The sequence below is a fragment of the Bos taurus genome, chromosome 2 (genome assembly GCF_002263795.3).
Source record: "Bos taurus isolate L1 Dominette 01449 registration number 42190680 breed Hereford chromosome 2, ARS-UCD2.0, whole genome shotgun sequence".
Taxonomy (NCBI): Eukaryota; Metazoa; Chordata; class Mammalia; order Artiodactyla; family Bovidae; genus Bos; species Bos taurus.
In genome coordinates this window covers 136,037,022-136,050,759 of record NC_037329.1, presented here as the reverse complement: position 1 = coordinate 136,050,759, position 13,738 = coordinate 136,037,022, and the positions used below count along the sequence as shown (strand labels likewise).

The 13,738-nt window shown below is 63.1% G+C and overlaps 1 protein-coding gene across 3 annotated transcripts; it reads left to right on the top strand.

The window, feature by feature from the left end:
* Positions 1-789: 789 nt before the first annotated feature.
* On the top strand, positions 790-13,607 carry CLCNKA (chloride channel Ka). 3 transcript variants are annotated; one of them, XM_024983349.2, is made up of 20 exons: positions 790-879; positions 1,449-1,555; positions 2,141-2,269; positions 2,994-3,122; positions 3,910-4,049; positions 4,332-4,409; positions 4,503-4,581; positions 5,251-5,376; positions 5,716-5,800; positions 5,877-5,978; positions 6,502-6,586; positions 7,025-7,198; positions 7,630-7,699; positions 7,864-7,974; positions 8,330-8,543; positions 9,401-9,534; positions 11,736-11,824; positions 11,954-12,037; positions 12,756-12,842; positions 13,165-13,607. In XM_024983349.2, exons 2-20 carry the CDS (start codon positions 1,456-1,458, stop codon positions 13,210-13,212), a joined length of 2,064 nt encoding a protein of 687 aa, XP_024839117.1. In that variant the 5' UTR covers positions 790-879; positions 1,449-1,455; the 3' UTR covers positions 13,213-13,607. The 3 variants fall into 3 exon arrangements, with proteins under 3 accessions (XP_024839117.1, XP_024839120.1, XP_024839122.1); XM_024983352.2 differs by lacking the exon at positions 5,877-5,978; XM_024983354.2 differs by lacking the exon at positions 7,864-7,974.
* Positions 13,608-13,738: the final 131 nt, after the last annotated feature.

Below are 13,738 nucleotides of genomic sequence, written 5' to 3'. Positions count from 1 at the left end.
AGGTGAGAGGTGTCAGCCCATTTTAAAGAAACAGAGCCTCGGAGAGGCGAGGGTGCTTGCCCAGGGTCACAGAGGCCGAGGGACAAAGCCCAAAGTTCCACCCTGGTTTACCTGGCTCCCAAGCCTGGACACCTCGCCAAGATCCTGCCTTGATGACCTGCCTTCACTCAGAGCTGGGGGCAGGGGGCCGACAGGCTGGAGCAGGAACAGGGAGTTGGGGCAGGGGGAGGAACTTCGACTAGATCTTCATGTCCAGACCCCCCAGTCTGAGAAACTGCCTCTCCCACCATAGCACCCCAGGGGCAGTGGCTGTGCTTGAGGCTTCCGGGTAAAGGCCACAGACTTTAACCTGCCCCAACCGAGCGTGGGAGCGGGTGCATCAAGCTCCTCCTCCCAGCAGCCCTGTCGGTCAGGGACAGCATCACCATTTGAGTGGACCCTTCCACTCTCTCTCCTCTGATCTTCCAAATCCCTCCCGTGCCCAACTCTGAGACTGTGCGGCCCTGACCTTCAGCCCCTGCAGATGACCCCTACCTGTCCTGTTGCATCACGAGCATCCCCCTCGCAGGCCCTCTGACCAGCCCGTAGCTCAGGTGGGTGCCCCTGCCTCTGCGTGGCTCTGGCAGGTTGGGGAGCCCCCGCCCTGGCCCCTCCTGGCGGCTCTGGCCTGTACTGCTCGGCGGGCCGGGGCAGTTCCAGTCGGTTTGTCAAGGACATTCTTAATGGCCAGGGTAAACCCCAGCAGGGAGGGGCGGGGAGGACGGGGGCCAGGTGTTGATTGGTGGAATGCACACCTGTCCAGGTGCACCTGAGTTGCAAGCAAAGGAGTCTCTGTCAGAGGCGTGCTGGCTGGGGCCACAGCGGAGCAGACTGACCGAGGTGAGAGGCCGCGGGGTACAGCGCCAGGATGGACTCGGACGAAACCTGCCCGGGCCAGCGCAGGGCGGGAATGGGAGGCTGGGGACAGGGAGCCAGCACCGCCTTTTGACCCTCAGGGGCTCTCCCTCTGGACCTGGGGTTTTCTTGACTCAAGCCTCAGCTGCGGGGGCGGGGGGGCTCAGGGATGGGGGCTTAGGGGGCTCAGGGGGCTCACTGATGGACCCCACAGTGAGACGGTGACTCCGCTGGGCGAGGAGGCTGCCCCGAGCAGCGTTAACAGTCAAGCGTCCTGGGAAGGTGGAGTAACGGCTCCCAGAAAGCCGGGGGCCAGGCCTCGGTCAACCAGCTGCTAGACATGGAACGGGCCACTCTAAACCCCCAGCCCCACCCCGAATGTTAACGCGTGCAGCCTCGGGGTACCCCCTCAGGAAGGAAGGCACATCAGAGCTGTGTCTGCTCCTGAAAACGTCTCCTTTCCTTCCTATTGGGGAAGCAGAGATGGGAAGGGCCCAGTGGCAGGGAGGGGAAGGGCCTTGGAGCCGCCCACCAGGGCCCGTCTACTCCCTCAGGGGCCCGATGGAGGAGCTGGTGGGGCTTCGTGAGCGCTCCTCGGGGAACCCTGTGACTCTCCAGGAGCTCTGGGGCCCATGTCCCCGCGTCCGCCGAGGCATCCGAGGTGAGAGCTGGGCTCCATACCCCTGACCCCATCACAAGGTGGGAGTCCCCTCATGACAGCACCCTGCCCAGCCCGCCTCCCCACTCTCCTTGGAGCCTGGGAGCAGCCCCTCCTTCCCCAGGTCCAGTGTTTCCTGGGTGACAGGATGGAGGGAGGGGGTCTGTCCGCCTGTCTGTGGGTCAGACGTGCTCGCGGCTGGCTCTCTGCTCTTTGGGAACACGGTCCCCAGGTCTTGGGACGACAGAGCAGTCTCTTTAGACACCGGCGTTCTCTCTGCTGTGGACCCTGCGGAGATGCTGGAGAGAGCACCACTCCGGGGCCCCCACGCCCTGCCTCTCTCTTCCTCCATCAGAGCCTCAGGAAGGGGCAGGGGTGCGGGGGGCAGATGATCAGAGGCACCCTCCTGGTGGAGCCTGGTACCCACTGTGCCACCGCCTCCACTTGCCACAAATCCTGCCCTCCCTCAAGTAAGGCAGAGCCCCCTCCCAGCCTCCCGGGACTGGCCCAGCTGACCCCAGCCCTACACAGCACCTTCCCTCCCTGCCTTCCTCGGCACCGGGCTCTGACCCGCTGCCCCTGCCCCAGGTGGCCTGGACTGGCTGAAGCGGAAGCTGTTCTGCGTGGGTGAGGACTGGTACTTCCTGACGGTCCTCGGGGTGCTCATGGCCTTGATCAGCTTCACCATGAGCTTCACTGTTGGGCGTGTGGTCCGAGGTAACCCCCCCACCCCCGACACGCCCGCCCGCTCAGGAGCCAGGCCTCCGAGCACGCTCTCGGGATGCCAGGGATGGAGGGGGCTGCCAGGTGCAGGGGGCAGGGAGGGCGCTGGGTCTGGTCCTGGCATGCTGGGTGACCCTGGGCACCTCCCTGGGCCTCAGACTCCATGTCTGCACTGTGACGAGAGACCAAACCGTCATTTCTCTGGGCTTTATGCCCACCCCTGCCTACTGCCCCTGCTCCCCCTGCCCTGGTCTCAGCCCAGTAACCCTGGGTAGGGCCCTCGTCTAGACCACAGGCACAGGACAGTCCCTCCCCATGCTTCTGCAGGCTCCCTCCACCTGAGGTCCCCCTGCAAGGGGAGCGAGAGACAGGAAGTTACTCTGGTGGCATTACAAGGACCTGCCGGGCACTAGACCACGTCTGGCTTTCTTACAATCACCCTGTAAGGGAGTTACCATCAGAGCCCATTTGACAGATGGGAAAAACAGAGGCTCAGCGATGTTGAACAGCTTGCAAAATGTCACTCAGCTAAGGAGTGGCAACGCTGAGATAGGGATCCAGGGTCCTGCTCCTCCTCCTCCTGGGGGTCTGCCGCTCATGGGACGGCCCTGGCCACCTTTCTGTGAGCGGCCTCTGGCCGTGCACTTTCCGGCCAGCAAGCAGGTGTCTGAGGGCTGTGCAGTCTGTGGACGACTCCCTGATGCCCCGCTGTCCCCAGCACACAAGTGGCTGTACCGGGAGATCGGGGACAGCCACCTCCTCCGGTATCTCTCCTGGACCGTGTACCCCGTGGCCCTGGTCTCCTTCTCCTCAGGCTTCTCTCAGAGCATCACGCCCTTCTCGGGAGGTAAGCCCAGTCGCCACCCCATCTGCCTGTGTGCCTTGCCTGGCAGTGACTGCTGGCCAAAGACTCCTGTCCTGCCGGGCTCCTGCTGGGGGACAGCAGGAAGCGGTAACCTCACTTATCAGCAGAGAAGCCAGGCTTGGAAGAGTCGTGGCACTTGCCCGAAGTCACACAGTGAAAAGGACAGAGCCTGCCTCGGGTCACTGCTGACTCTGCTTTGAGGGGCTCATGGAGGCGCACGTCTCTGCCAGGCCTAGCAGCTCTGCCTCCGGTCCCGGCCAGCAGAGGGGGATGCAGGGGTGCGTCCCGGGGGCGAGGTCTGAGAGCCCCTCCTAGTTCCCCCCATCCTGCAGTAGCATCTAGCAGGCCCAGCTGGAGGAAGGTGGATGTTCGCATCCCCTCTCTGACCCTCAGCTTTCTCATCCGCAGAAAGTGAAAAGTGTTAGTCACTCAGTCACGTTTGACTGTTTATGACCCCATGGACTGTAGCCCGCCAGGCTCCTCTGTCCATGGAATTTTCCAGGCAAGAATACTGGAGTGGGTAGCCTGTCTCTTCTCCAGGGGACCTTCCCGACCCAGGGATTGAACCCAGGTCTCCTGGTTGCAGGTGGATTCTTTACTGTCTGAGCCACCAGGGAAGCCCTCATCTGCAGAATGCATTTACAGCTCCTCACTGACAGGGCTTAGGGGACCCGACAAGACCCGAACGTGGAACTCTGTGCAGGGTAAAGGGATGAGGGCTAATCTAAAGGTGGTCCTCCCCTTGCCCCCATCCACCCACCCCACCAAGGTTCTGGGATTCCGGAGCTGAAGACCATCCTGTCAGGCGTGGTCCTGGAGGACTACCTGGACATCAAGAACTTCGGGGCCAAGGCGGTGGGCCTCACTTGTACCCTGGCCAGCGGCAGCACCATCTTCCTGGGCAAAGTGGTATGGCCGGCGTGAGCGCACCACTGCCTCCCCCCTCCCCCCCGCTGCCCTCCAGCCCCCGCTGCCTTTTCTGCATCACCCACTGAGGCCAGTGCCCACCTGAAGGTGGAGGAAGGTCAGGTCCCCAGAGTGTGACTCTGGAACCTGGGAGGTGGGGTGGAGGGGTGGGGGGCACGCCATCCCTGGATGAGCAGGGGCCCTGGGACCGAGGGAGTAGAAGGGGAGGAGCAGGGTGGGGGCTCAAGGCCCGACCTGAGCCCTGTGCCCTCACCTCCCTGGCAGGGCCCCTTCGTGCACCTGTCTGTGATGATCGCTGCCTACCTGGGCCGCGTGCGCGCCAAGGCCACTGGGGAGTCCGAGGTAAGGGGCTCGTGGAGACCCCCTCCGCTGGAGGAATGAGAGAGAGGGGTGGGCGCGGGCTGGCTTTCAGCCCGGGACTCTGGATCCCTCCAGAACAAGAGCAAGCGGAATGAAATGCTAGTGGCCGGGGCGGCAGTGGGCGTGGCCACGGTGTTCGCAGCGCCCTTCAGCGGTGAGGCCCCGCCCGGCCCCGGGTCCCACACCCGCCCCCGGGCTCCCCCACACCCCCTGGGGGTCCCCACATCCCCCGGGGCCCCCACACCCCCGGGGACCTCCCACACCCCCCGGGCGCCCCCACACCCCCGGGGACCCCCCACACACCCCCGGGCGCCCCCACACCCCTGGGGACCCCCACACCCCCGGGCGCCCCACACCCCCGGGGACCCCCCACACCCCCCGGGGCCCCCACAGCTCCCGGGCTCCCACGCCCGGCCCCCACGGCCCCTGGCGCAGCCCGGCCACTCCGCCCGGCGCAGGGACCTGGGGGGCAGATGGGGCGGTCGCGGTCCTTCCCGCCGTCTTCCCGGGAGCGCTGACCGTCCCCAGGGTGGCGGGGCGGCGCGGGTGGGCGCCGAGACGCGCGGCGGTCCCCTGGACAGACTTGGGCTTTAAACTCGGCCCCCCTGCGCGTCCCGGAGCGCTGAGCCCGGCTCTCAGCCTCACTCCTCGTCTGTGAAATGGGGGCGGGCACCCTCCCCACCGCAGGGGTCAGGATAGGGGCGCCGGGTCCCGCGGCGCGTGCCCGCCCTCAGTTTCAGCTCAGAACCGGGAGCGGGTGGCCCTGCCCCGGCGGCGGCGGGAGGCCCAGCACGGCGGGCTCTCAGCCCCGCGTCGCCCCCAGGCGTCCTGTTCTGCATCGAGGTCGTGTCCTCTCACTTCTCGGTCTGGGATTACTGGAGGGGCTTCTTCGCGGCCACCTGCGGGGCCTTCATGTTCCGCCTGCTGGCAGTCTTCAACAGCGAGCAGGGTGAGCGCCTCCTAACTCTGCCCCTGCCCCCTGGCCCTGCCCCCAACCCCGCCCCCTCCCTCCTGCCCCCTGCCCCCTGCCCCCTGCCCCTCCCCCCTCCCATCTCTTCCCCTCCCTCTCCGCTTCCTCCCGTCCGCTGCCCCGCTCCTAGGCGCTTGGAAGGAACTGACCTGTGTTGGGCCTGAAGGATGGGAGCCCCCAGGGTAGAAGCGGGTGAAGCCAGTCAGGGAGGCCGGCCGGGAGAAGGCGTCTGGGGCACACCTGCTGGCCTCCTCTCCTGCCCGCTGATTCTGAGCCTTTGGCTGGGCCGGGCCCTGACCCCACTCCCCGTCTCCCCAGAGACCATCACCTCCCTCTACAAGACCAGTTTCCGGGTGGAAGTTCCCTTCGACCTGCCAGAGATCTTCTTTTTCGTGGCGCTGGGGTGAGTGGGGGCGCCGCCGGCCTGCACAGCTGCCCTGGGTCCAGGAGGGGCTCTGGACTCACACCCGCCCCTGCAGGGCCATCTGCGGCGTGGCGAGCTGCGCTTACCTCTTCTGCCAGCGAAAGTTTCTCGGCTTTGTCAAAACAAATCCAGTCCTCTCCAAACTGATGGCCACCAGGTGTGCCCTGGGTGGGGGCCGGGACCCGTCAGGGTGATGCCCCAGACCCTCTGTCCCTGGTCACCAGCACCCTCTGCAGGCCCCCGCAGGGTCTGCCTCCCCCTTACTCATCAACATTCCAGCCCTCCCTTGCTAACGGCCACCCCACTGCCTACGAAGCCCAAGACCTCACTGAGCCCTGCTCCCCCAACCTAGTCTGAGCCCTGGCGTTGCTGTTTCAGACTCAGCCCTCCTCCGCCAGGCCAGTCCCACTCCCGTCCCTCCTGCCTGGCGGACAGTGGCCTCTGTCCTGAACCCTCCTATATTCCCGCCTCCGGTCACCCAGTGGTGTGGGGCAGCCCCCCGAATCAGAGCCCTGCCCCCTCCCCCCATTCCTGCCTTAGCATCGCCCCCAGACTGACGGGCCTGCCCGTGGGTGGGGTGCGGGGAGTCGATGGCCGGCCCGGCGCTGACCCCCACCCACCCGGGTGGGGTGCGGGGAGTCGATGGCCGGCCCGGCGCTGACCCCCACCCACGCCCACAGCAAGCCTCTGTACTCAGCACTGGCGGCTTTGGTCCTTGCCTCCGTCACCTACCCGCCTGGCGCGGGCCGCTTCATGGCGTCTCGGGTAAGGGCCTGAGCTGGGGGTGTCCACCATCTCCCTGAGTCCCCTCAACACCCAGAAGAGGAGGGCTGTGTGGCGCTTTTCATGGGAGGCCATGGCAGTTCCCTGGGGGCTCAGATGGCAAAGACTCCACCTGCAGTATGGGACACCTGGGTTCAATCCCTGGGTCAGGAAGACCCCCTGGAGGAGGGCATGGCAACCCACTCCGGTATTCATGCCTGGAGTATCCCATGGACAGAGGAGCCTGGCAGGCTGCAGTCCACGGGGTCGCAAAGAGTCGGACACGACTGAGCGACTGAGCACATAGCAGCTCCTGCAGCGACAGAGCCGTTCCCAAGGAGTCCCCCCAGCAGGAAGTGACAGAGGAGGGTCTGAGGCCGTGAAGGGTGGGGGCACTGCTGCCCGGCCCTTGGGTAGAACTCTGACCCCCCTCCCCTCCAGCTGTCCATGAGGGAGTATCTGGACTCCCTGCTCGACCATAACTCATGGGCGCTGCTGACCCGGAACGCGTCCCCGCCCTGGCCCGTGGAGCCCGACCCCCAGAACCTGTGGTTCGAATGGTACCACCCACAGTTCACCATCTTTGGGACCCTCGCTTTCTTCCTCGTTATGAAGGTGGGCCCCCAGGGGTGTGCACAGAGCCTGGGTGGGCCGGGGTGCCTCCCCACGATATGCATGCAGCACAGGGCCTGCACCTTCCCTCAGACCCCCTGCCCTGACCTCTGCCCGCTGTGTGGTCCCTGGCAAGTTGCTTCAACTCTCTGAGCCTTGCTTTCCTCATCTTTAAAGTGGGGTCGTCACCAGGCCTACATCATAGAAGGTTGGAAGGCAAGAAACGAGAGGCTCTGGTGCAGTGCCAGGCACACAGTAGGCACGCTGCCAGCATGGAGGTCCTTCCCTGGCTCACACCTCCGCTCACACCAGACGCTGCTGACCGGTGTGCGCCTGGGCCTCCTCCTCCTCCAGGGAGACTCCCCGCCCCAGCTGGTCCCTCCTCTGCCGCCTCTAACCTCCGCCCCCACGACCCCGCCCCGTTCTCCCCGCAGTTCTGGATGCTGATTCTGGCCACCACGATCCCCATGCCTGCCGGGTACTTCATGCCCATATTTATCTTCGGTGAGTCTGGGTGTCAAGGGTCTGAGGCTCAGGGTGCCGGGACAGGGCCATGGCTGCTCGTCCACCTGCCTCCCCAGTATGGTGCTGAGACTGGTCCCCAGGTGGGGAGGGTTCTGGGAAGCAGGTCAGCCTAGCCCCCATCCTCACACTAAGTCTGTGGCCAGGAGCTGCCATTGGGCGCCTCCTAGGAGAGGCCCTTTCTGTGGCCTTCCCCGAGGGCATCGTGGCCGGAGGGGTCACCAACCCCATCATGCCTGGGGGGTACGCGCTGGCAGGTGAGTGGACCAGGTTCTTACTGGGTGGGCATACATCATGGGTCTGGGCTGGACCTGGAGAATCGGCTAGCAGCTCTGCAGGGCATGGGGAGGTCAGTAGCCTCCCCTGAGCCCCACCCCTCCCTGGACCCCTCCTCTAAGCCCCCACTACTCTTTCTAGCTTCTCTCTGGGCCCTGATGCCCCCTCTCCCTTACTGCTCTCTCTGTCACCAAGCCCAGGCCCGAGGCATTTCCAACAGTAGCCAGCTGTAGCCTCTGGACAGTCCCCAGCCGAGCCCACGGCCATCCTCACAGCAGCCTTGCTGTCTCTAGCCTGAACCCGCTCCCTGGCTGTGACGCCCTCCCCGGCTTGCAGGGGCTGCTGCGTTCTCAGGGGCCGTGACGCACAGCATCTCCACTGCGCTGCTGGCCTTCGAGCTGACTGGTCAGATCGTGCACGCGCTGCCTGTGCTGATGGCAGTGCTGGCTGCCAACGCCATCGCCCAGAGCTGCCAGCCCTCCTTCTACGACGGCACGATCATCGTCAAGAAGCTGCCATACCTTCCGTGGATCCGGGGCCGAAAAATCAGGTGAGCGGCGCCCGCTCAGGTTGGACCGAGGCGACGGAGTCCGGGTGGGCTGAACCCGGTCCCGGGTGAGTGTGGGAGGGGCTGACACACGCGGCTGTCTAGTCTGCATGCACTCCAGCTCCCCGTGTGACCTCACATGAGTGCTCGGCCTCCCGAGCCTCAGTGTCTTCCTGGTCATCAGTCTGTCTTCACAACAGGAGGACAGATGCTGGGGCTCAGAAAAGTGCCGTGTCTTGACCCAGGTCACACAGCGAGTCAGCACCAGCTCGGGGAGGTCCCACCCCTCCCCCTGCTCCTGCTCTGCGGTCCTCACTGGGGCCTTGGGAGCTAGAGGTGGGGCTGGAATACTAGAATGGGAAACAGGCTTTGAGGTCCTCCCTCGACCACACAGGGTCGAGCAGCCTCTGTCCCCAGCGAAGCAGGACCAAGAGCCTCTGAGACTCCTGGGTCCAAGGCCCAACTCAAAGATGAGCAAGCTGCCGCCTTCTCCAGACTCGGTTTCCCCATCTGTTAAATGCGGGTGGTTACTCCAGTCATTTTCAAACTTTGAAGTTTTTCCCCCCTTTATGCTATAAAGCTTTTCTTCAAATGAAATTCTCCAGGGATGGCTTCTGATGAAACTGGAGCTGGTCTTGGGGAGATAGAGGTTGGGGGGCTGGGAATCCAGAGCCAGGCCATAGGTGAGTCGTTCCCCAGGCTCCTCCCCAACCTGGGATGTGAGGAACTGTTCCTCCTAGGAATCCCTTAGTCCTGGCCTGCACTGGAGAACCAGCGGAACTCACCTGGGCCCCCGCCTTGCCCCGGGTCTGGAGGACACACTGCTCCAGGGCCTGATGGGAGCACTCCTCTGCCTGCAGCTCTCACAGGGTGACTGTGGAGCACTTCATGAACCGAGCCATCACTACGCTGGCCAAGGACACACCGCAGGAGGAGGTGGTCAAGGTCGTGACCTCCACAGACATGGCCGAGTATCCGCTGGTGGCGAGCACAGGTGCCCAACAGGAGCGGGGTGTGAATGGGGAAGGGGCTTCCATCTGCTCCCTCTCGCACCTGGGAGAGTCAGACTCAGCAAAGGGTGAGCAGAGCCTTGCACCTGTCAGGAACCTGAATCCAGACCCAGGCTCTGCAACTGTGTGACCTGGGGCAAGTCACTTCAGCTCTCTGAGCCTTCTTCCTCGTTGGTAAAATGGAGATAATAACCATCCCACCTTGCGGTCCTCGACATGTTTATTTATTGATCTTTTTTTGACCTTGCAGTCCTTTTCTTTTAAAGGTTCTTTTTTTTCTTTTTTTCATGTAAACTCTTTATTGAATTTGTTACAATATTGCTTCTGGGTTTTTAAAAATTATCTATTTATTTTTGGCAAGGGCCCTAGGGCTCAAGGGCTTCAGCAGTTGCAGCACTCAGGCTCAGGGGCTGTGGCTCCTGGTCTCGGGCACTCAGGCTCATTGGCTGTGGTTCCTGGTCTCGGGCACTCAGGCTCAGTGGCTGTGGTTCCTGGTCTCGGGCACTCAGGCTCAGTGGCTGTGGTTCCCGGTCCCTGGCACTCAGGCTCAGGGGCTGTGGCTCCCGGTCTCGGGCACTCGAGCTCAGGGGCTGTGGCTCCCGGTCTCGGGCACTCGAGCTCAGGGGCTGTGGCTCCCGGTCTCGGGCACTGGGGCTCAGTGGCTGTGGTTCCCGGTCTCGGGCACTCGGGCTCAGTGGCTGTGGTTCCTGGTCTCGGGCACTCAGGCTCAGTGGCTGTGGTTCCCGGTCCCTGGCACTCGGGCTCAGTGGCTAGCTATGGCTCCCGGTCTCGGGCACTCAGGCTCAGTGGCTGTGGTTCCCAGTCCCTGGCACTCAGGCTCAGGGGCTGTGGTTTCCGGTCTCGGGCACTCGGGCTCAGTGGCTGTGGCTCCCAGTCTCGGGCACTCGGGCTCAGTGGCTGTAGCTCTCGGGGTTAGTTGCACCACGGCATGTGGGATCTTCCCGGACCAGAGATCTGACCCCTGTCTCCTGCATTGGCAGGTGGATTCTTGTATACTGTGCCCCCAGGGAAGTCCCAGTGTTGCTTCTGTTTTTCGGGGTTTTGTTTGTTTGTTTTGGCCATGAGGCTTGTGTAACCTTCGCTCCCTGACCAGGGATTGAACCCGTACCCCCCTGCATTGGGGCAAAATCTTAACCACTGGACCACCAGGGACGTCCCGACACATTTGAATGAGAGTGAGAGGGGGCTGGTAAGGCACAGTGCGAGTCCTAGAACAGGCCTGGTGTGCTTGGGGAGGAGGGTAGCGTGATGGGAGCACACCTTCCTCCCAGGAGGCTCCTCCCTCAGCCTCCCCGCCCAGCGTTCCCCAGCCGAACTACCTCCCTCAGTCCTGGCACCATCAGAAAGATCTTTTCACGGAAACATGGATGGGGGCCCTTGTTAAAAGCCTCGTAAGCTGAATCTTGAGGGAGGGCCTAGCTGGAACATCGTTTCCCTCTTGGACAAGGACAGTGTGAGTGGGAAAGATAAGCAGGGCTTAGGGAGGGGACAGCCGTGTCCACTCAGGGCCTCTGTCAGCCCGTACGTCCCCTTTGTGTAAATGAGGAAAGGTGCGCACTTGGCGAGCGTAGCGTGGCTGGACGTTGGTCCCCGCTTGTCCTGTGAGCCGGTTTCTCGGGCACTGAGCAACCTGCACAGCCATACGTGCCATCCACGTCCCGAACCCAAGAAGCGTGAAGCGATTATGAGCAGCAGAACCGTAGACAGACCCCTTACGCTCTATGAACTGTAGTTGCCTCAGCTGGAAAGTAGGGAGGACAGACAAGGTGGCCTTTGGACTCATGCCCTCACTGGGAAATGAGAGGCAAAGCCCAGCCCCAGGGCACAGCTGTCCTCAGGAGGTGTCCCAGGCCTGCTCCTGCTTGAGGCCCCGCCACATGGGGCATTTCAGGGTGGGCAAGTGACCTCCTGGCCCCCTGGCATCCTTGCCCAGCTGCCCTCAGAAGCTGAGTGACCTTGGGCAAGACAACTAACCTCTCTGTGCCCCTGAGCCTGTTTCCTCTTCTGTAAAATGGGCGATGGTAGTTCCTGGCTCACAGGTTGCTGCAGGTTCCTGAGAGTCATGAGAACACCCAGCACAGTTCTTGGCACATCACGGAAGCCCAGGAAACAGAAGTTCCTTTTCATAACGTGGCTCTTTCCGTCTCCCTCTCTGCCTGTCCAGAGTCCCAGACCCTGGTGGGCACCATGCGAAGGGCACAGCTGGTGCAGGCCCTCCAAGCTGAGCCACCCTCCTGGGCTCCAGGACAGCAGGTGAGTGCTCTCGTGAGGTGTCAGGAGGGGATGGGGAGTCGGGAGGGTTTTCGCAGAGTGGCCAGCTGATCGCCTGTGGTTTGAGAGGGGGCCTATCCCAGGTCCCCATAACCCTTCCCGCATCCTCAGCGGTGCCTCCAGGACATCTTGGCTGAGGGGTGCCCCGTGGAGCCAGTGACCCTGAAGCTGTCCCCGGAGACGTCCCTGCACCAGGTAATGGGCAAAATTCCGGCTGTGGGCAGACCTGGTCCTGGGACGGAGGGGAGGAACTGAGAGGGAGACTCGGCTTCGGGTCCTCGACACACAGTGTGCTGTGCTCCTCCTGCGTCTACCTCCCCGCTGTGGAAGGCGCATGCAGTCCCCGCCTCTCTACCCCTCAGTCTCAGGGCTGTTGGGACACAGACGCGGGGAGAGGGAGAGCTTAGGAAGCTGAAGACTCTGGACGGACAGAAATGGTGGTTAGAAGTTTGTCTTTCATCAAGGCACACATGGATTTCAATTCCAGGTCTCCCACATTCTGCCCGTGTGATCTTGGGCAAATTACTTAATCACTCTGACTGCTGGTCCCTCCCCGCTGCAAGCACAGAGCCTAGCACATGGGGCCATGGAGGGACGGAGCGGGTTGGGGGCCTAAAGGAGGCCCAACCCCTGTGTCCACGGCTGATGCTGGATGATCCTGAGTGGCGAGGCCCACTGGTCCCTTGTGTGGACTCTGGGGACCCCTGGTGGTCATAGTGGACATTGCAGGCCCAGCCCTCCAGGCTGAGAAACAGCTCAGAAGCGGCTCAGAAGCAGCGGGGCGGGCAGGGGGAGCAGGGGCAGCACCCCGGACAGAGGCTGGCCAGGGCCTTCATCTGCGCAGGACTCACAGGCTGGGAAGAAACTGAGGTGGGAGCCGGTCCTCCAGCGCTTCCTAACCCCTCTCCTGCAGGCACACAACCTCTTCGAGCTGTTGAATCTTCAGTCCCTCTTCGTGACATCTCAGGGCAGAGCTGTGGGCTTCGTGTCTTGGGTGGAGGTACCGTGGCCCCGAGGATGAAACAAAGGGGAGCAGCCAAGCTTGAGCAGCCGGGGTGGGGGCGGGGGACCAGTAACCGCCACCACATGGGGAGGGGCCCGTGGGACTGATGAGCCGGCCACTCGGTCCAGCTACGCCTACTTATCTTGTGGCCACTGGCCACCCCGCCATTACCTCTGGGCCTCAGTGATCCCATCTATGCAGTAGAGAGGCACTGGCTCTAAACCTCACTCCAAAATCAGCCCTCAGGGGAGGCAGACTATACTGCAGCCTCCATCTTCAGTCTCTTCTTCACTCTCCCCCTCTCTGGTCTCTGTTCTAGTTGGAGAAAGCGATTTCCAAGCTGACGAACCCTCCGGCCCCAAAGTGAGCCAGCCTGGCAGGATGAAACAGAGCCACTCGGCTACCCCGTGAAGGAAGCAGCACAAAGACCCTGCCTGTGTCCCCACGACAGCACACCCCTCCCCTCCAGCCCAGCTCAACTCCTCAGCAAAACAGGCAGCTGACCTATCACTGACCTACCACTGTCGCCATGTCCCATCCTCGTGGGACAAGTACCACATGTCCTGAAGGACAAACCCCACCCTGGGAGCTCAGGATGGGAGACAGCAGAAAGCTGCCCTGTGGTGGGTACTGCAAGAAAGCATCCGATTCACAGATGAAGAGCCTGGTGTCCTCTGTCAGCAAGGGCAGGCACAGGTGCCCTCTGGGAGTTGTGTGACTCCCAACAGGAAGCTTCCAAGGCAAATAAAGCCGGTTCCCAGAGCTGCGCTCCGTGCTCATCTCAGCATCCAGGTGTCTCGCCGCCTTAGCGGTTCGCCTGCGCCAACCCCGAGTGAGCTCTCGGGGGTCCCGAGGTGGCTGCATGGGCATTCCAGGCCTGGACCCTGGGCCCC